This window comes from Alosa alosa, chromosome 8, assembly GCF_017589495.1.
Source record: "Alosa alosa isolate M-15738 ecotype Scorff River chromosome 8, AALO_Geno_1.1, whole genome shotgun sequence".
Classification (NCBI taxonomy): Eukaryota; Metazoa; Chordata; class Actinopteri; order Clupeiformes; family Clupeidae; genus Alosa; species Alosa alosa.
This window is the reverse complement of record NC_063196.1, coordinates 36,060,598-36,083,097: the sequence shown is the minus strand read 5'-3', so window position 1 is coordinate 36,083,097 and position 22,500 is coordinate 36,060,598. Positions and strand designations below refer to the sequence as shown.

The window sequence follows — 22,500 nt, the reverse complement described above, 5'->3', positions numbered from 1 at the left end:
GGCAACTTTAGTTTAGGGACATGGGGGTTAATAACACATGGGGGTTAATAACACACGGGGTTAATAGCTCATGGTGGTTAATAACACATGATAACACATGGGGGTTAATAACACAGGGTTAATAACACACGGGGTTAATAACACATGGGGGTTAATAACACATGGGGGTTAATAACACATGGGGGTTAATAACACACGGTTAATAACACATGGGGGTTAATAACACACAGGGTTAATAACACATGGGGGTTAATAACACATGGGGGTTAATAACACACATGGTTAATAACACATGGGGGTTAATAACACATGGGGGTTAATAACATATGGGGGTTAATAACACACGGGGTTAATAACACATGGGGGTTAATAACACACGGGGGTTAATAACACATGGGGGTTAATAACACACGGGGTTAATAGCACATGGGGGTTAATAACACATGGGGGTTAATAACACATGATAACACATGGGGGTTAATAACACATGGGGTTAATAACACATGGGGGTTAATAACACACGGGGGTTAATAACACACTGGGTTAATAACACACGGGGTTAATAACACATGGGGGTCAATAACACATGGGGGTTAATAACACATGGGGGTTAATAAGTGCCAAATTAATTGTGAATTAAATGTGAACAAAGACCCAACTTTAGAATAGGGAACATATTCTGCATGTTATTTGTACACTATTAGCACTTGTGGTTTAGTGTCTAGTTCCATTTGAAAAGAGTGTCTTTGATAAGTATTATTAGGAGTGAATAACTGTTTTTGTGGTACTACCACCTTACAAGGCCCATACTGAGCCATGCATATTTAGGTCATAATTCATATGCAACAACTTATTTAATAACTATAAAGGGGTAATGGGAGCTTACATAGGGGAATTTTAATTAAGGGTCTAGTAAGGGGTAGAATAAGGTCTAGCAGAATAAGGTATTAATTAGTGACTTATAATGACTAACAAATGGCTAGTATGCTACTAATATACATGTTAGTAACCAGCTAATTAATGTTGAATATGTGTGTCTTAATATAAAGTGTTTAATTTCCCATTAATCAAGACATTAAGATAACACAATGGATTTCTCAATCGAGGTTGGGTTTGTTACGGCTTCCCTGAGGAAAAATTGCATAAAGAGGTTGGGTTTGTTACGGCTTCCCTGAGGAAAAACTGCATAAAGAGGTTGGGTTTGTTACGGCTTCCCTGAGGTTGGGTTTGTTACGGCTTCCCTGAGGTTGGGTTTGTTACGGCTTCCCTCAGCGAGGTTGGGTTTGTTACGGCTTCCCTGAGAACACAACTGGGTTGAGGGTTAAAATGAGTGTTTTATTTGAGTTCCCTAAAAAGAGCAAAAAGCTTGAAAACTGGCAAAAACTTTCAAAAACGTGGGAAACACTGGAGTCCAGCAAAGTGGTGACCAGCGAGAAAACCCAGAGAATGCTCTGCAGTGTGTGTGTGTGTGTGTGGGAACGCTCTGCAGTTAGCCTTTTGGAGAGGCTGGCCAGGTGCTCCGCTAATTGATAGATAGATAGATAGATAGATAGATAGATAGATAGATAGATAGATAGATAGATACTTTATTGATCCCCAAGATGGACCGATTGCAATTTTTTGGGCCGATTCCGATTTCTGATTTTTCATAGAGTTTGACCTGCCGATACCGATTTTAGCCGATTCTGATTTCATTTCTTCTAACCATTTTACAGCGCACACGAATAGTTATTTTCTATCTTTTCTTTAATATAACATGTTAATATAGAAATGTTATCAACTTATCAATAATAAAATGGCTGTTCAAAAAAAGACACACTTCAGCTGCAGTATCAAACTACAATGCTTCCCAGTGTGGGACACTACTAATATAAATGTACTGTTATGCACTGTTATGGAACACCCTTTTTTTTTCTCACATCCAATATCCAACTAAAGGTATAAGAACAATTTTCATGATACACTTGAACATGCTTCCATGGAACATATTTTCATATGCTTTGATGCATTGATAGGAGTGCGAGGGAAAAGTGGGAGTGGGCTATCAGCAAACACAGGGGAGGAGAAGTGCTAATAGCATTAGGTATAAGTAAGTAAGTATAAGTATATATACTCTTTTGATCCCGTGAGAGAAATTTTTTCTCTGCATTTAACCCAATCTGTGAATCAGTGAAACACACTCAACACACAGTGAGGGGAAGCACACACTAATCTTGGGCGCAGTGAGCTGCTTGGCAACACAACAGCTCGGGGGGAGCAGGAGGGGGTAAGGTGCCTGCTCAAGGGGCACTTCAACTGCCGTGCTCGGGGAGCAGTGAATGCCTTGCTCAAGGCCACTTTCACAGCTGCCGGGGAGCAGTGAGGGGCCAGAGGGTGCCTTGCTCAAGGGCACTTCCAGCACAGCCTTCGAGGAGCAGTGAGGGTTTGGTGCCCTGCCCAAGGGCACTTCAGCACAGCGGCTTCGGGAGCAGTGAGGGGTTAGGCGCCTTTGCCTCAAGGGGAGCAGTGAGGGTTAAACCTTGCTCAAGGGTGAGCAGTGAGGGTTAGGTGCCTGCTCAAGGGCACTTCAGCACAGCAGCGCTCGAGAGGGGTGAGGGTTAGGTGCCTGCTCAAGGGGAGGCAGTGAGGGGTAGGCAGCCTTGCTCAAGGGGAGCAGTGAGGGGCAGGTGCCCTGCTCAAGGGGAGCAGTGAGGGGTTAGGTGCCTTGCTCAAGGGCACTTCAGCACAGCGGCGCTCGGGGAGCAGTGAGGGGTTAGGTGCCTTGCTCAAGGGGAGCAGTGAGGGGTTAGGTGCCTTGCTCAAGGGGAGCAGTGAGGGGGTAGGTGCCTTGCTCAAGGGGAGCAGTGAGGGGTTAGGCTGCTTACAACAACAGTGGTGCCTTGCTCAAGGGCGCTTCAGACGCTTCCCACTGGTCGGGGTTCGAACCGGCAACCCTCCGGCTACAAGTCCGAAGCGCTAACCAGTAGGCCACAGCTGCCCACATATATATATATAGGTGCTCCACCATATATGAAAACAGCGCACGTCTGTTTTGCGGTGAAAAACTTAAATCCAAATTCCGGTTAAATACATCAATTAAGCTATAGAAACTTTTAGAGACAGCTGATTCAGTATTCAGAGTATCAGTTTTCTTCATTGTAGGCTACTATGTCAACTTTAACTTTTGTTTGCCTTTCTAATAGGCTATCGTTTGTTCACTTTCACGACATCCACTTCTCAATCTGCTAGACTAGGGTATTAAGGCATAGCCTTAGTCTACGTGCAGTAAATAGTTATTTTTTTAGAAATACTTCTAAAAATACTAAAAATACTTTTTTTATTAGTATTTTTTTTAAGTGGAGTAGAACTACTAGGGCTACTGTATGTCGCTGCTTGTTGACATCTTATTATCATGTAGCCTGTGATCGCTAAACTTTGATTCTTTTTAATGTCGCGAATCGGTTATCTCCGCTTCAGCAGCTTGGGTTCAGCTGTGGGCACGCAATTAGCTGCAGTGACGGGCGGTGATGAGCGATGTTTACGTAGCCTAATGAAGTGACAGCTTAATTCCACGCAATATGGCAAAGCACAGCGTTCGCTGCATCGGAAAACTCAGTAGCCTATTAGCGCTTTCTTTGTAGCCCTACGTCCAGCCCTGAGTGTTGGCCTGGTTGCTAGCTTCTTCAAACTTTGCAAACTCAGCTGGGTGTTTTTACAATTGCGGCGCGGGAGTGCATTTCACCGGCATAAAATCGGCATGTCTCAGACTGACCGGCCGGTCTATCAGTGCATCTCTAATTCAAATTCAATTGGATCACCTGGTTGGGAGCAAACCCAAAAAGTAGGAGGTAATACAGCAGCCCTACCCAGTAGGGGGTGCCAAAAACCATAACAGTAACCGTGAGGAACTTTGGGGTCGTAACGGGTTTATGTTCAGCAGAGCAGAGCCAATGCACTTTATACCACTGGATAGCGCCATATTGAAGTTTGACATACACACACCACCACACACACCACACGCCTTTTTTGATGTGTGACTCTGCATTTGTTATTATTGTGTGTGTGTGGGTTCCTCTGTAGGCCCTGCTGTTGCGGCTGAGCGGCTGGTGTCCAGATCTAGAACGTCTGAACCAGCTGGGGTTCCGTCTCCCGCTGACCGACGTCCACATCAAACGCATGCAGAGACTCAACCTGCGCTGGAACACACACACTGCACACACCATGGAAGAATACAGGTACGCACACACACACACAAAACACACACACACACACACACACAAACACACACAGGTACACACACACACACACACACACACACACACACACACCATGGAGGAATACAGGCACAATACACACACACACACACACACACACACACACACACACACACACACACAAACACACACACACACACACACAACACACAGGTACACACACACACACACACACACACCATGGAGGAATACAGGCACACACACACACACACACACACACACACCATGGAGGAATACAGGTACACACACACACAACCATGGAGGAATACAGGTACTAATACTAATAATAATAATATCATCAATAATATCAATAATTCATGGATGAATACAGGTACAATACTAATACTAATACCAAACACACAACTCCAATATCAATAAATACAGGTACACACAATAATTCATGGAGGAATACAGGCATCAATAATATCATCATCATCATCATTCATGGAGGAATGCAGGTACAATACACACACACAATATCAATAACACCATGGAGGAATGCAGGTACACACACACACACACGCACACACACACACCATGGAGGAATACAGGTACACACACACACACACATACACACACACACACACGCACACGCACACACCATGGAGGAATACAGGTACACACACACACACACTGCACACACACACACACACACACACACACACACACACACACACTGCACACACGCACACATGCACACACACACACACACTGCACACACACACACTGCACACACTGCACACACACACCATGGAGGAATGCAGGTACACACACACACACACGCACACACCATGGAGGAATACAGGTACACACACACACACTGCACACACACACACACACACACACACACACACTGCACACACGCACACATGCACGCACACACACACGCGCACACACGCTCTCTCTCTCTTTCTCCACACACACTGTGAATTGACACAGACACACTTACACACACACACATATACACACACCCTTTTTATATACTTTATTTGATTCCACTTTACAAACACACACATATACACACAGTCACACACATACATACAAACATTGTATATACTTTTATTTGATTCCACTTTACAAGTCAAGTTACATTGGGAATCAAATCTTCTGAATAATCCAGTAGATCATGGGTTCCCAAACTCCATCAATGTGGGCCTCCCCTCTGAAAACAGTGACACCTCCGCAAGCCCCCCCCCCGACAATCGTTGTCAAATAATGATATTCACTTCAGTTAAGCCACTTAAATCGGTGCTATACTATGCTATGCAATGCAATGAGCACACACACACACTGCACACACACACACACACACACACACACACACACACACACACACTGCACACACTATGGAGGAATACAGGAACACACACACACACACACACACACACACACACTGCACACACCATGAAGGAATACAGGTGTACACACACACACACACACTGCACACACCATGAAGGAATACAGGTACACACACACACACACACACACTCACACACACTGCACACACACACACCATGGAGGAATACAGGCACACACGTACGCACGCACACACGCACGCACACACTGCACACACACACACACACACACCATGGAGGAATACAGGTACGCACACACACTTGCACACACACACACACACACGCACACACACACACACCATAGAGGAATACAGGTACGCACACACACACACACACACGCACACACATGCACGCACAGACACACGCGCACACACACACACACGCTCTCTCTCTCTTTCTCACACACACACATACAAACACTCAAAAGTACAAGAATACAAACTCCACACACTACTTTTATTTGATTCCACTTTACAAGTCAAGTTACATTGGGAATCAAATCTTCTGAATAATCCAGTAGATCATGGGTTTCCAAACTCCATCAATGTGGGCCTCCCCTCTGAAAACAGTGACACACCTCCGCCCACCCCGACAATGGTTGTCAAATAATGATATTCCCCGTTAAGCCACTTAAACCGGTGCTATACTATGCTATGCAATGCAAATGAGTTTTCATCATATTTAAAGGCTACTATGCTATGCAATGCAAATGAGTTTTCATCATATTTAAAGGCTACTATGCTATGCAATGCAATGAGTTTTCATCATATTTAAAGGCTACTATGCTATGCAATGCAATGAGTTTTCATCATATTTAAAGGCTACTATGCTATGCAACGCAATGAGTTTTCATCATATTTAAAGGCTACTATGCTATGCAACGACAATCGTTGTCAAATAATGATATTCCCCGTTATTAAGCCACTTAAATCGGTGCTATACTATGCTATGCAATGCAATGAGTTTTCATCATATTTAAAGGCTACTATGCTATGCAATGCAATGAGTTTTCATCATATTTAAAGGCTACTATGCTATGCAATGCAATGAGTTTTCATCATATTTAAAGGCTACTATGCAATGCAATGCAATGAGTTTTCATCATATTTAAAGGCTACTATGCTATGCAATGCAATGAGTTTTCATCATATTTAAAGGCTACTATGCAATGCAATGCAATGAGTTTTCATCATATTTAAAGGCTACTATGCTATGCAATGCAATGAGTTTTCATCATATTTAAAGGCTACTATGCAATGCAATGCAATGAGTTTTCATCATATTTAAAGGCTACTATGCTATGCAATGCAATGAGTTTTCATCATATTTAAAGGCTACTATGCTATGCAATGCAATGAGTTTTCATCATATTTAAAGGCTACTATGCTATGCAATGCAATGAGTTTTCATCATATTTAAAGGGCTACTATGCTATGCAATGCAATGAGTTTTCATCATATTTAAAGGCTACTATGCTATGCAATGCAATGAGTTTTTCATCATATTTAAAGGCTACTATGCTATGCAATGCAATGAGTTTTCATCATATTTAAAGGCTACTATGCTATGCAATGCAATGAGTTTTCATCATATTTAAAGGCTACTATACTATGCAATGCAATGAGTTTTCATCATATTTAAAGGCTACTATGCAATGCAATGCAATGAGTTTTCATCATATTTAAAGGCTACTATGCTATGCAATGCAATGAGTTTTCATCATATTTAAAGGCTACTATGCTATGCAATGCAATGAGTTTTCATCATATTTAAAGGCTACTATGCTATGCAATGCAATGAGTTTTCATCATATTTAAAGGCTACTATGCTATGCAATGCAATGAGTTTTCATCATATTTAAAGGCTACTATGCTATGCTATGCAATGAGTTTTCATCATATTTAAAGGCTACTATGCTATGCAATGCAATGAGTTTTCATCATATTTAAAGGCTACTATGCTATGCAATGCAATGAGTTTTCATCATATTTAAAGGCTACTATGCTATGCTATGCAATGCAATGAGTTTTCATCATATTTAAAGGCTACTATACTATGCAATGCAATGAGTTTTCATCATATTTAAAGGCTACTATGCTATGCAATGCAATGAGTTTTCATCATATTTAAAGGCTACTATGCTATACTATGCTATGAGTTCTCATCATATTTAAAGGCTACTATGCTATGCAATGAAATGAGTTTTCATCATATTTAAAGGCTACTATGCTATGCAATGAAATGAGTTTTCATCATATTTAAAGGCTACTATGCTATGCAATGCAATGAGTTTTCATCATATTTAAAGGCTACTATGCTATGCAATGCAAATGAGTTCTCATCATATTTAAAGGGCTACTATGCTATGCAATGCAATGAGTTTTCATCATATTTAAAGGCTACTATGCTATGCAATGCAATGAGTTTTCATCATATTTAAAGGCTACTATGCTATGCAATGCAATGAGTTTTCATCATATTTAAAGGCTACTATGCTATGCAATGCAATGAGTTTTCATCATATTTAAAGGCTACTATGCTATGCAATGCAATGAGTTTTCATCATATTTAAAAGGCTACTATGCTATGCAATGCAATGAGTTCTCATCATATTTAAAGGCTACTATGCTATGCAATGCAATGAGTTTTCATCATATTTAAAGGCTACTATGCTATGCAATGCAATGAGTTTTCATCATATTTAAAGGCTACTATGCTATGCAATGCAATGAGTTTTCATCATATTTAAAGGCTACTATGCTATGCAATGCAATGAGTTTTCATCATATTTAAAGGCTACTATGCTATGCAATGCAATGAGTTTTCATCATATTTAAAGGCTACTATGCTATGCAATGCAATGAGTTTTCATCATATTTAAAGGCTACTATGCTATGCAATGCAATGAGTTTTCATCATATTTAAAGGCTACTATGCTATGCTATGCAATGAGTTTTCATCATATTTAAAGGCTACTATGCTATGCTATGCAATGAGTTTTCATCATATTTAAAGGCTACTATGCTATGCTATGCTATGAAATGAGTTTTCATCATATTTTTGACGTTTGGCTTTGTTGCCCATATCGGGCCGTGCAGCGATAAAATGTGACAAATCTGTCCATTTTAAGTTAGCTATCGGAACGTCACATATTATGTCATGTACAGTATGTCCAACCTCTTACGTGTATCTGTCACTTAATATTCATTTCTATACAAACCAAGGCGGCGGATTCCTAAAGAAACGCAAGCACCCACACCATAAGTTTATCTAAATTAGCTATGTACCAAAAAAATACATTTTACTGTGACTCGAAGAGTGCTGTAAGGCTGCGTGTACAAATCTGCTTGGAGCTGCAAGTTACCGCTCACTGGTAACTTAAAGCTAGCTCGGCTGGCGGCACTGTTGCTAAATTACGTTATGAAGTTTGGCACAATACATTCTCACTCAGGATAGGGATCAATAATACTTTCCACCAGGGCTTGAAAACGAAAATAATTTTTCAAACGTTCCGTTCCGAACGGTTCAGGTAGGCCTATGTTTAACGTTTTCGTTCTTGCATGCGTTCCGCCACCAACATATCGGTCCTGAACCGGTTCGGAACGCTAAAATATTGTTTGTTCTTAAAGTTCTGGCAGTGTTTAGCGGGCCTATCAAGTCTATTTTTGTGGACTTTACCTTTAGAATAGGCGTGCTCATTATTTCCCCTTTTTAGCCTATACCGTAGCTATGCCCAAAAATAATAAATCACAGACGGCATCCAAAACATTCAGATGGGCTATCCATCCCATAGCCTACAGACTTACTGTAGGCCTAACCTATGCCTATAAATAATTTCTTATCAAAATATTTCTGGATACGTGCTAAACTCCTTACCTGGTTGTAGCCTTTTTTTTTAAAGTTTATCCATATGGAGATCTTCAAAGGCTTGCGCTATAATTCCAACCCTGGTTATAAACGACCCTTTCTGTGGCTGACAAGGCCTATCTCAAATTTCCCGCTTAACTCTTCTACATAGAATAGGCTATAATTGCGCAAACATTTCAAATCCTGACTTTGAAACGACAAGGCATGGACAGGCAAAATAGGCTATTACGCATAGGCTACAAACAATTTCCAAACCAGTTTCAGTAGCCTACGCTACGAGGCTGGTCTAAGATCCTAAGTGGCAGACGGATAGGTTACATTACAACAGCAAGACAAAATATACAAATTTGGACCAAAAGGTCCATTTATTCATTTTTTTTTCAAACTGCAGAAATCAAATTATTAGGCTGTTATATAGAGAACAAAAAAAAACGTTATTAACCGGTTTGTGGATTTCAGAATAACGTTTCTGTTCCGGAACAGTTGAAGACCATCATGTTTTCGTTTCCGTTTCCGCTCCTCGTAAAATTCCGTAAAATTCTGTTCGTTTTTGTTCCTTGAACTGGTTCGGAGCTTTCCACTATCCCAAAGATTTAGTATATCCATTATCTCTTCTATGGTTTATTTAGATTTTATAATGTTGACAATTACATAATCATTGAGAAAAAAAAAACATAGATAGTTCTAACATGAAATAAAAGTTTTTCCTTCTTTTTTTGAATCAACCTTCCGCGCCTCCCCTCAAATTATTTGGCGCCCCCCAGGGTTAGGGGGGCGCGCCTCACGGTTTGGGAACCTCTGCAGTAGATTAAAGCAGTTCAGCAATCTATCATGAGTTTACAGATTCAGGAGTATAGGAACATCATCTCTTCCAAATAAACATGCTTCCTACAACTGCTGATATGGAACAGTACTTCACTAGCTGCTTGGCCTTAGTTTCATGTAGTCCCCAGTTTCATGTAGTCCCCCAATGCAAAGTCCATGGCCACCAACCTATGCACATGACCTACTGTAGGCTACCAAACACTAACACAATAAGCTGGCATTTGTATAGGTTCTCAGTGGCAGAAATCAAAGGCTGGTATTTGAGAGTTTTTGTACAGTATGAGTCCTCCATAAATAGGTCAAAAGCAAATGACACTTCAAATATTTTAACTTTTTTAGCATTCTGAGAAATGGAGATAATGTCCAGTGTGTTTGCAGTTCTGTTCCTGTTCTCCACACACACACACACACACACACACACACAAACACACACCTACCTCACTATTTCTTTGAATCATGTGTTTTGCTTTGATAGCGTGTGTGTGGTAGGTATTATTAGGTATTAATGTTTGTGTATGTATGTGTGTGTGTGTGTGTGTGTGTGTCTGAGCAGTAGGCTGCAGGCGTCCCACCTGCTGCAGCTGGGTTTCCAGGAGAAGTGTGAGGCCTGGAGGGACTTCCTGTCCAGTGCAGAGCAGCGTCTGGCCACCGACATCTCAGGCAGCCGCCACACACTACTGGAGCAACAGAAGGAGCACGAGGTACACACACACACACACACACACACACACACACACACACACACACACATATATGTACACACACACACACACACACATATGTACACACACACACACACATACACACACACACACACACACACACACACATATGTACACACACACACACACATATGCACACACACACACACACACACACTCTCTACTGGAGCAACAGAAGGAGCACGAGGTACACACACACACACACACACATACATATGTACACACACACACACATATGTACACACACACACACACACACATACATATGTACACACACACACACACATATGTACACACACAGACACACACACATATGTACACACACACACACATATGGACACACACACACACATATGTACACACACACACACACATATGTACACACACACATATGTACACACACACACACACACACACACACACACGACGGTACACACACACACACACATATGTACACACACACACACACACATATGTACACACACATATGTACACACACACACACACACATACACACACACACACACACACACACACACACACACACACATATGTATACACACACACACACACACACACACACATATGTGTACACACACACACACACACACACACAGTGGGCATCGCTTTCAAATGGCCACTTCAGTCACAAGTTACAGTGAAGCTGCGTGAAGCTTTAGTACCACTTTCAGCCACTGTCGCGTGCGGCTCTGCCACTGTACATCGGCTCTGTCAGTAGCCTGACTGCCGCCCCTTCTGAAAAAGCAGGAGGCTAGGCTACCTTTAAACGTAATTGTTACCGAGGAATCAGCCTACTGATTCAATAACAAAATAAATCGTCGTGTTAAAACATTACCTCGATTAAGGCTGCTTGGGTATGGCCCAGGCTTGACTACCTACGGTGGTGGCGAAAAATCGAAATCTGCTTTTGATAGCCTACCGTGCCGCTCCACAAAACGAAAAAAATATCTTAATTTGCTGTCTATGTTATTGTCAGTGTGGGGGTAATGCAACTCGCAAATCAAAACAGTGTCTTAATTTGCCCTACTTCTTGACTGCAATGTAGTCAATTGACTGCTTGAAATGTCATTTTATTTTTCTGTACAATAAACAAATACATCTGCTTTATGCCGCCTTGAATTACATTCATATTTGGCTGACTGCAGGCTGGCCACTTCCCTCCCCATATTCCAAGATTAAGATAGCCTATACAAAAAAAGCACTTCATATTATCATAAAAAAAATGGTTAAAGCAGAATAGCTATTTGCAATTTGACAAAACACTGGTCCTCATTTTGTATGAATCACGAAGGACGATATACCTGTTGCATTTAGTTAGATGTCAGAAATCCGCGATAATGTTTGAAAACCACTGGCTCGTTAATCACAATAATTTAACACAGACAGTTGGATAGCCTACTTCATCATGTCCCCATGCCTACATTTTGTGAGTAGCATAGAGATCGTTAAAAACAATAAAATATGGCTCTCCGTTTTTGGACATGAAAACTTATATTTTAATAGACTACCGTCGAAGATGCTGACTTGCAAAAGCCTCGGGATAACCGTTATCTCCACTATCATCAGTCATGCCCCTTGATCAAAGTGGGGAATGAAATAAAGTTTGAGAACCACTGGCTTAACAAGTTACCTGCAGTCCAGAACACAGAATCTGTTGCAATATTCTGATGATGCGGCGATGATATCGGCAAATGTTTGTTTTCCAAAGTAAGAATTTCACTTCACCATGCACCTTCGACAATGAATAGCTCATTACACTTGTTACTGTTAAACGTAGGCCTACCTGGTATCATTACAAACATTATTCTGTGTCCTAAAACTGGCATATTTTATGGCATTGTGTCATGTAGTTCGTTGCAAAATCTAGAAATGTGTGAGGTGGTCAGCGGGGGACAATTGAGACACACATTGGATTGTGTTATTACTTGAACATTCCACACTATCCACAGCTGTGGTAGGCCTATTAGGGGCAGGAGGATTACTGTTAAGCGCCAGGCTTTATATAAAATTGTCTCGAATGTTGTCTTGTTGTTTGTGGGCGCTTTGCTTGGCTTCTGTAATCTCGGCTTCATTGAAAATGAGGGCTTCCCTCAATGACCCTCCGAGAATAAATAAAGGTTGAATGAACGAATGAATGAATGAATGAATGAATGCCCAAAATAAAGGCCTGTGGTTTTGCAGGCCTACAGTAAATAACAGACCCGCCAGAATAATGCGTTATGATGCTTTTACGAGCAAGATGTTTTGGTACCCCACGCACACTGCATGTTCTTAAATAACAATGATCATCAGTAATATTGACCATTCATTTGGGTAAATGGGCAAAGCGTGACCACCTTGATTGGCTGATTGGCTGATGATTGTAACAGCTGGACGCGATTCCAAACACCTCCCCTTCGATGATGATATGACAGGTCTCAGAATGCGTAAGCTACACAAGGGACGGAAGATGATGAATAACTGGGGCGTGGAGGGCTATTCACAAAGGCTTTTATCTTACTAGAGGAGTAGGCTACTCCTAAATCGCACTTAAAGATTTTAGCTTGGAGTTTTCTCAAAGCCTTTCAGACAACTCCTAAACTAGGAGGTGGGTCTTGCGTGGCTATGGATGACGTCAATACTCATGCCTGAGCTTGACTGAAGTGACCACCTTGATTGGCTGATGATTGTAACGGCTGGAATTCCAAACACCTCTCTTCCAATGATGAGTGACAGGTGACAGGTCGGAGAATGCGTCGCTACACAAGTAGTCGCGAAGGGCCGGAAGATGATTAATAACTGAATAAAAAGGCCTAGCCTAAATGAATAAAAAAGTGAGCAAAACAAATAGCCTAGTAGCCTAATGAAACATAGGCCTATGGATTGATGTAGTAGCCTACCTTTGCAACATTATTAAATTAATCTGTCATCAATATGCCTAGGCTAAGTTTGCAAAGAGGAGAACATTTTAATTTAATTTAAAATGAAACGTTACATTTCATTTACATGTTAACAATGAGTAGTTTTGGTTGTTGTTGGTGGCGTTATTGCATCCCTTTTATGAATGAAAAATTGTTCCCTGTGATTGGAAGCTCCTGTTGTGCATAGGCTCGCATTTCAAAACATCATAACTAAAATGCCACAAAAAACTGTTTATGAATAGGTCTTGAGTGAGTTAGGAGTCCTCTCGACTTAAGCTGTCCCAGACTTGGGTGCTACTTTTAGGTCTAAAATGCTTCAGAATTGTAAAAAAAATTAGGAGTCCTAAAGTTAGGGTGAACGCCAATTATTTTAGGAGTTGCTCCCTAAATTAAGCCAGTTAGAGACTACTTTTAGCCTTAAAATTCTTTGCGAATCTGGCCCTGAATAAAAAGACCTAGCCTAAATGAATCAAGGCAAAACAGCCTAGTAGCCCAATGACACACACACACACACACACATATGTACACACACACACACACATATGTACACACACACAGACACACACACACACACACACACACACACACACACACATATGTACACACACACACACACACACTCACACACACACATATGTACACACACACACACACATATGTACACACACACACACACACATATGTACACACACACACACACACACACACATATGTACACACACACACACACACACACACACACATGCACACACACACACACACACAAACACATACACACACACACACACATTAACACACACAGATATCAGGCAGCCGCCACAGTTTACAGTTTTGATGTGTTGTGATGTTGTGATGTGTTGTTGTGTTTGTTGTGATGTGTTGTTGTGTTTTGTGCGTCGTCGTGATGTGTTGTTGTGATGATTGTTGTTGTTGGTTGTGATGATTGTTGTTGTTGGTTGTGATGATTGTTGTTGTTGTGATGATTGTTGTTGTTGGTTGTGATGATTGTTGTTGTTGGTTGTGATGATTGTTCTGTTGTTGTGATGATTGTTGTTGTTGGTTGTGATGATTGTTGTTGTTGTTGTTGTGATGATTGTTGTGTTGTTGTGATGATTGTTGTTGTGCTTGGGTCCATGCAGCTCTTCCAGGCTGAGATGTTCAGTCGACAGCAGATTCTCCACTCCATCATCTCTAATGGACATGCACTACTGGACCAGGGACAGGTGGAAGACAGGTAAAACACACACACTAACAAACGCACGCATGCAAACACACACACACACATACACACACATGCACTCTCTCACACACACTTGCACACACACACACACACACACACACACACACATGCACACACACTAGGGCTTCACGATAATGGCCAAAATGATAATCACGATTATTTTGATCAATATTGAGATCACATTTATTTATTACGATTATTAATTAATTCTAGTGACAAAAATATTTTCCCTTAAACATATTGGACTTGCTATCTGGCTCACCCAAATTCTACCCAAATTTACTCCCCAAAATTACTGCAAATATAGATTGACTGCGACTTCCAAACTTCCAGCGTGCTACTTTGTTAATATTTGGGGAAACGTTAACGGCAACACAGTAATTACAACAAAGAAATACTGTTAATTTGATGCTTTTAATTCATTTATAAATGCTGCACTGTCACTTTAAGACCCTTTGCCAGATCCACTCAAATAGCCTATGGCTAGTGCTGTGCCCGCTCAGTTTGTAAATGGTCAGTAATGGGAACTGTTGCCATTGCGCTCTCTCTCGTGCGCGCTCACCTGCGTTCCCAATTAAATGGAGTAGGCTAGCATGACGTAGTTAGATCTGCTGCACTGGAGATACTATGTATCTCGATGTAAAAAGCTGTTTTGACATTGACATTGTAAACGTTCTTTAGGAAGAGTGTAAAGCTGTTTGCAGTAGCCTGAAGTTAACCACAACGTCATCTATCGCTGGAAAAAAAATAGCGAGCGGCCTATGATAACCTAATTATATGCTTGGCAGGCCGGATTAAAGTGTGGCGGGCCGGATCTATGATAAACTAATAAATGCTCGGGCGGGCGGATTAAAGTGCGTGGCGAGCGCGGTTGGACACCCTGATTTAGTCATTCGTTGACAAGTAAAACACTGGCGTGTAGGCTACAATTTCATTATTGTTCACTCGTTTTGAGTAGGCTGTGTCTTGAAACGCATATGCATTGTAGGTTGCACATGTAGCTTATAAAATACATGAATATAATTCACGGATCCCGTCGTTAGCTCAACTCTTATTATAGGCTATATCGGAGGAAGCAAACAAGGACTAAAAAAGTTAACGTGATAAAAGGCATGTGTGGTTTTCGCCATGTGATGTGTTTCCGCGGTATGAGTTGAGAGCCCTGCTTTGCTTAAGTTTTTTGGTTAACTTCACTTGCCTGAAATCCGAAATATTTTCGAACAACGGATGATCCGTTTCGAGGGACAAGCTCTTGGCCTGCTGTGCCACACATTTGATTTTTGATCGTCGTTTTTTTGTATAGTCTAACTAGCCAACTAATAGTTAACATAATGCTACTAGTCCACAGTGCATCCAAACTGAGCAGTGCATCAGGCTGAGCAGTGCAGGGAACAGTTGTCATTGGTAGGCTGCATGCAGGCACATTGTTTTGTAGCGGAGTGTTCTATGGGTTGCCAGGTTGGTTCAATGGGTAGGCTAGAGCACGCATTTTTTAATATTGCTCGATCACGCAAATTTGATCGTGGGAAGCCAAAATCGTGATTGTGATTAAAATTCGATTAATTGTGCAGCCCTAACACACACATACACACACATGCACACTCTCACACACACTTGCACACACACGCACACACACACACACACACACACGCGCACACACGCACACACACACACACACACATGCACACACACACACACACACGCACACACACACACACACACACACACTCTATCACACACACACACACTCTCTCTCTCACACACACACACACGGTTTGTCCATGTCTGTGGCTGTTATTGCAGCTGTAATCTGCGGTGACTGGTTGCTCCTCTGCTGCAGGGATGACTTTGGCCTGAAGTTGACGCTGTTGAGTCACCAGTGGCAGGCGGTGGTGCGGCGCGCCATGCAGAGGCGGGGCCTGATTGACGGCCTGCTGCACCAATGGGAGCACTACCACCAGCTGCTCGCCAAGCTCCGCCTCCGGCTGCACCAGGCCGCACTGCAGCCTCCAGATGACCTACAGGGGGCGCCAGTAGCACTACAACAGGCACGCAACACACTGGACATCATACAGGTCAGCGCACACACACACACACACACTACAACAGGCACACAACACACTGGACATCATACAGGTCAGCGCACACACACACACTACAACAGGCACGCAACACACTGGACATCATACAGGTCAGCGCACACACACACACACACACACACACACACACTATACTACAGCAGGCACGCAACACACTGGACATCATACAGGTCAGCACACACACACACACACACACTATACTACAGCAGGCACGCAACACACTGGACATCATACAGGTCAGCACACACACACACACTGTTACATCCTGGCTCAGAACGTAACAAAAACCAAGGAGGACATGGACACGAAATTGCCAAAATAATTAAAGAATTTACTTCAACAGAAGGAAAACTATATACAACCGCCACAATGTATGGGTTAGTCAGTAGATCAGTAGTGTTAAGCAGTGTCGGCATGCAATGTTAGAATAATGCAGAATGAATGTATGAAAAGAAATCAAATACAAGACAACTCATAACGAAAGGCAAACGGCAGACGTGCGTCTGGAGTCACCAGCCATTAGCAGCACGCGCGCCATATTGTCAAAGTCCGGCCTTTTTAAAGGCAGCAAATCAGGTGCGGCCTTAACAGGCGCCAAAGCCACGCCTACAGGCGCTCGCAGGAGCAACAGCAGCGCTCAGAGTCGTCACACACACACACACACACTACAGCAGGCGCACAGCACACTGGACATTTTGTTTGTATGTCTGGGCATGATGTTGATGTTGTTATGATGTTGTTGTTATGATGTTGTTGTTGTTGTTGTTTGTGTGCCTGGGTATGATGTTGTTGTTGTTGTTTGTGTGCATGGGCATGATGTTGTTGTTATGATGTTTATCTTTTGTTTATTATTACTATTCTTTGTTTATTACAGTGCATGAAAATGCACTGTACTGTTCTTCCTAGGCAACTTCTTCTTCTTATTATTATTATTCCGCTTACCACTTTTTCCGTACGCTATTTCTCTTGAACAGTTTAACTTAGAAACTTCATTCAAACTTTGTAATGTAGGTCTTCAAACAGATCGGGTTGGTATGACTTTGAAACTTTTATACTTTTTAAACTATTAAAGAAAAACTTTTTAAAAATCCCCATAGACTTAACATTGCCGATTGACATCATATCGGACGTTAAGCAATTAGAATCCTATGGCAGGTGTTCAGGCCACCTGCAGCCTCAGGCTTTAAGCATACAATCTGGGTCAATTAAGACTACACATCCTATTCAACTGTTTCCTCTGCCCAAAACTGTTTCAAAATAAAAGTCCTCACTACAATAATCCACTGTTAAACAATGTAACCCATTAAACTACTGAACTTTTTACATTCAACTTTTAAACTATCATTAAACTATCTATCTATTAAACTAGCTGTCTATCAACAACTTTTAAACTATCTACATTCAACTTTTAAACTATATACATTCACTAGCTGTCTATCAACAACTTTTAACTTGTCATCAACTGTCAACACTTTTCATCAACTATGACTCCTAGCCACTGTAGCTAGTTAGCATGGTTAGCAAAGTTAGCATGTTAGCATTGTTAACATTGTTAGCATTTTTAGCAAAACTGCTAAAAATGATTAGCTAAGTTAGCTAAGTAACATGGTTAGCATAGTTAACATGCTAGTTAGCATTTGTAGCAAAACTGCTAAAAATGATTAGCTAAGTTAGCTAAGTAACATGGTTAGCATAGTTAGCTAGCATAGTTAACATAACTACTAAAAATGATTAGCTAAGTTAGCTAAGTAACATGGTTAACATAGTTAGCATGCTAGTTAGCATAGTTAGCATAACTACTAAAAATGATAAGCTTGGTTAACTAAGTCACATGGTTAACATAGTTAGCATGTTAGCATTGCTAGCATAGTTAGCATGTTTATCAAAACTGCTAGAAAATGTTTAGTAAAACTGCTAGAAAATGTTAGTTAAGTTAGCTAAGTAACATGGTTAGCATGTTAGCATTGCTAGCACTACTATAAAACATTAGCTAAGTAGCATGGTTAGCAGAATTACAAATCTTAGCATAACTGCTAGCAAACATTAGAGCCATTCCATCTTTCAGTTATCGTCAAATATCTACCTATACACAGCCATTAAACTATTTGAATATCAACATTCATTCAACTTCCAGTCTGTCAACAACTTTTAAACTATTTACCTTCAACTTTTAAGGGTCTACTTTTAAACTTTCATTAAACTATCTATTAAACTAGCTGTCTATCAACAACTTTTAAACTATCTACTGTCTATCAACAACTTTTAAACTATCTACATTCAGCTTTTAAACAGTCTACTTTCAAACTATCAACTTTTATTAAGCTATGCAACCACCATGTCTATCCTAGCATCACCGTAGTAACCATCTCTGTATTATCTGTTTTAACTATACATGATATTTTACATCACAACTTTAGCATTTTCATGCACTGGTAATTCCTTGGAATTGCATTTCTAGTTATTACTATTCTCCTTATTATAGTTTGACCAACATTCTAATCTGTTCCCTGTTCAATTTTAAATATTATGTTGTTTTGTATTTGTGTGTCGCTTTGGACAAAGGTGTCTGCTAAATCCATAACCATAACCATGATGTTATTGATGATGCCATTGTTGTTGTTTGTGTTGCCTGGGTGTGATGTTGTTGTTGTTATGATGTAGTTGTTATTGATGATGACATTGTTGTTTGTGTGTCTGGGCATGATGTTGTTGTTCTTAATGATGATGCCATTGTTGTTGTTGTTGTTTGTGTGCCTGGGTATGATGTTGTTGTTGTCATGATGTTGTTATTGATGATGCCATTGTTGTTGTTGTTGTTTGTGTGTCTGGGCTTGATATTGTTGTTGTTATTGATGATGTCATTGTTGTTGTTTGTGTGCCTGGGTGTGCAGCTGAAGGAGCGGCTGCTCCAGCGGCAGCAGGCCAGCTACGTCCTAGTGGTGGAGGCTGGGCGGCAGCTGCTGCTGTCCTGTGACTCGCTGGCGGAGGCCTCTCTGCAGGCCGAGCTCTCTGACGTGCAGGAGCACTGGAGGAGCGCCACCTTGAGGCTGGACGAGAGGAAGAAGGAGCTCAACGCACTGCTGAAGGTCAGGACACACACTCACACACACACACACGCACACGCACACGCACACGCACACACACACACACACACATACCATGACCAGCCCAGTGCAATGGTACAGGGACCCAAATGAATGGTGAGCAGCCCAGGGCAATGGTAGAGAGAGCCCAAGTTCTGCTCCTTCTGATTGTCACCATGGGACCTTCAGACAAAGTATGATTGGTAGTCAACGGCGAAAGAGAAATGCCTTTCTGGTCTCGACTTGTGCCTTGAATTAGACAAATGATGTTTGTCAATTTTAAAGACATTTTTTCATGTAAAGGAAGTTGCAGTTTGTTTTGTAACTATTGAATTATAACATTGTGAAAGTTTGTAATTCCAATGACTACAAACACAGTCGCGCTAGTGACGTTAGAAGCCACACCGGAAGGTAAAAGCATACCAGCAGCAGGTCTTACTTGGGCTCCCCTTGCCGATGAAACACATAATGTAAGGTGTGTTTGTCTATAGACTACATTAACTACTGTTAAGTGACAGCTGGTAACAAGATGTAACTAGCATGACAGCTAGCCGTATCACTTCACTACGTTGGTGACTTCCATCGTTTGAGACGAGGGGTGTGGTCCACTGAGCGGATTCACACAAAACTTTTGCAGTCTAGCGAACAACAGTACTTTCTTAACGTGAGAAATTATGTTTTAAATTTACACACCTCATATGTGAAATTCATGACACAGTTCGAACAGGACCAAAAAATAATTGTTATCTCTCCATTGCCTCCTATTCATACCTGAAAAGATAGGTCCCATGGACCCAGTAGGGGTTAAGATAGGTCCCATGGACCCAGTAGGGGTTAAGTCATTTAGAGGCCAGACGAGACCAGGAAATGACGTCAAATTGCGTCATACCGGAAGTGAGATTCTGGAAGTAGGCACATAATTTACTTTACTGTTTATGGAGAATAAAGCATTTCACAGCGTAATTCGCATATATTATTTTATTTATTAAAGTGTAACTCTCGCCAAAATGCAACCTAGGGTCTTTTTGTAAATGTACCCGAGTCAAACTTAATTTCTAACTTTTTCTGAGCCTGCAGTATAGCCACAGTCCAGCTGTTACAAGAGGGTCTGATGTCCCTTTGATATGATGCACTTCCTGAGATGATCATTCGTGTGTCCCTTTGATATGATGCACTTCCTGAGACGGTCATTCGTGTGTCCCTTTGATATGATGCACTTCCTGCGACGTTCATTAGTTTGTCCCTTTGATATGATGCACTATCTGCGATGGTCATTCATCTCTGAAAGACTTCTCCATGGACCAGAAGTAGAAGGGCGTGACTTTGTCTCTCTATAACTTCTGCTACGCAAACTATACATCACTTTCTGTTGGAATTGGCCTGAAAGCAGGCTTATGTTAAAGCTGGTTAAACTTCTCCATCGTTTCAGTTTCATTTGCCCTGTCCTTGATCTCTGTTAATTAATCTCTATAATTGAAGGGGCTGGCACATGGGAAAGCAGTTTAAAAAGCTGTTTGGTAGGAGATCAACTTTTGTCATGTTATGCCACCTTGCTGCCTTCAAAGACACTTGAAATCAGCTCCAATATTCACAATGCACCCCCAGTGGACGTTGTAGCCTACTACAATGTTGAAAGTGTCGGAAGCATCTTGAGTTTAGGAGGCAAACGTACAATAGTAATATTTTATGTTTAACTATTTATCTGACTGCCCTAATAACGTTAGGAAGCCATGTAAAACAATGACATAACAAAAAACTTTGTTTGGAGATAATTATTTATTTTACACCAACCTTTAATTTTATTTTTCACACCATGTGCTTGTGCCACTATGGACGCACGTCCCTCTTCGATGGCTTCTGTTATAAACATTGTTTAAAAGCATGTAATATGCTAATATAAAATATCATTATTCAGTTATAAACGTTATCGTTTAAAAGCATGTAATATGCTAATATAAAATATCACTATTCAGTTATAAACGTTATCGTTTAAAAGCATATAATGTGATAATATAAAATATCACTATTCAGTTATAAATGTTATCGTTTAAAAGCATGTAATGTGATAATATAAAATATCACTATTCAGTTATAAACGTTATCGTTTAAAAGCATATAATGTGATAATATAAAAT

The 22,500-nt window shown here is 41.1% G+C and overlaps 1 protein-coding gene across 1 annotated transcript in view; it reads left to right on the top strand.

Moving 5' to 3' along the window:
- The window catches only part of syne1a (spectrin repeat containing, nuclear envelope 1a), a 302,008-nt gene that overhangs the window by 227,427 nt on the left and 52,081 nt on the right, over positions 1 to 22,500 (top strand). Inside the window, 5 exon segments of the mRNA XM_048249742.1 lie at positions 4,060 to 4,214; positions 10,854 to 11,001; positions 15,083 to 15,177; positions 17,024 to 17,258; positions 20,174 to 20,368. Of these exon segments, the coding sequence (XP_048105699.1) occupies positions 4,060 to 4,214; positions 10,854 to 11,001; positions 15,083 to 15,177; positions 17,024 to 17,258; positions 20,174 to 20,368 (828 nt within the window).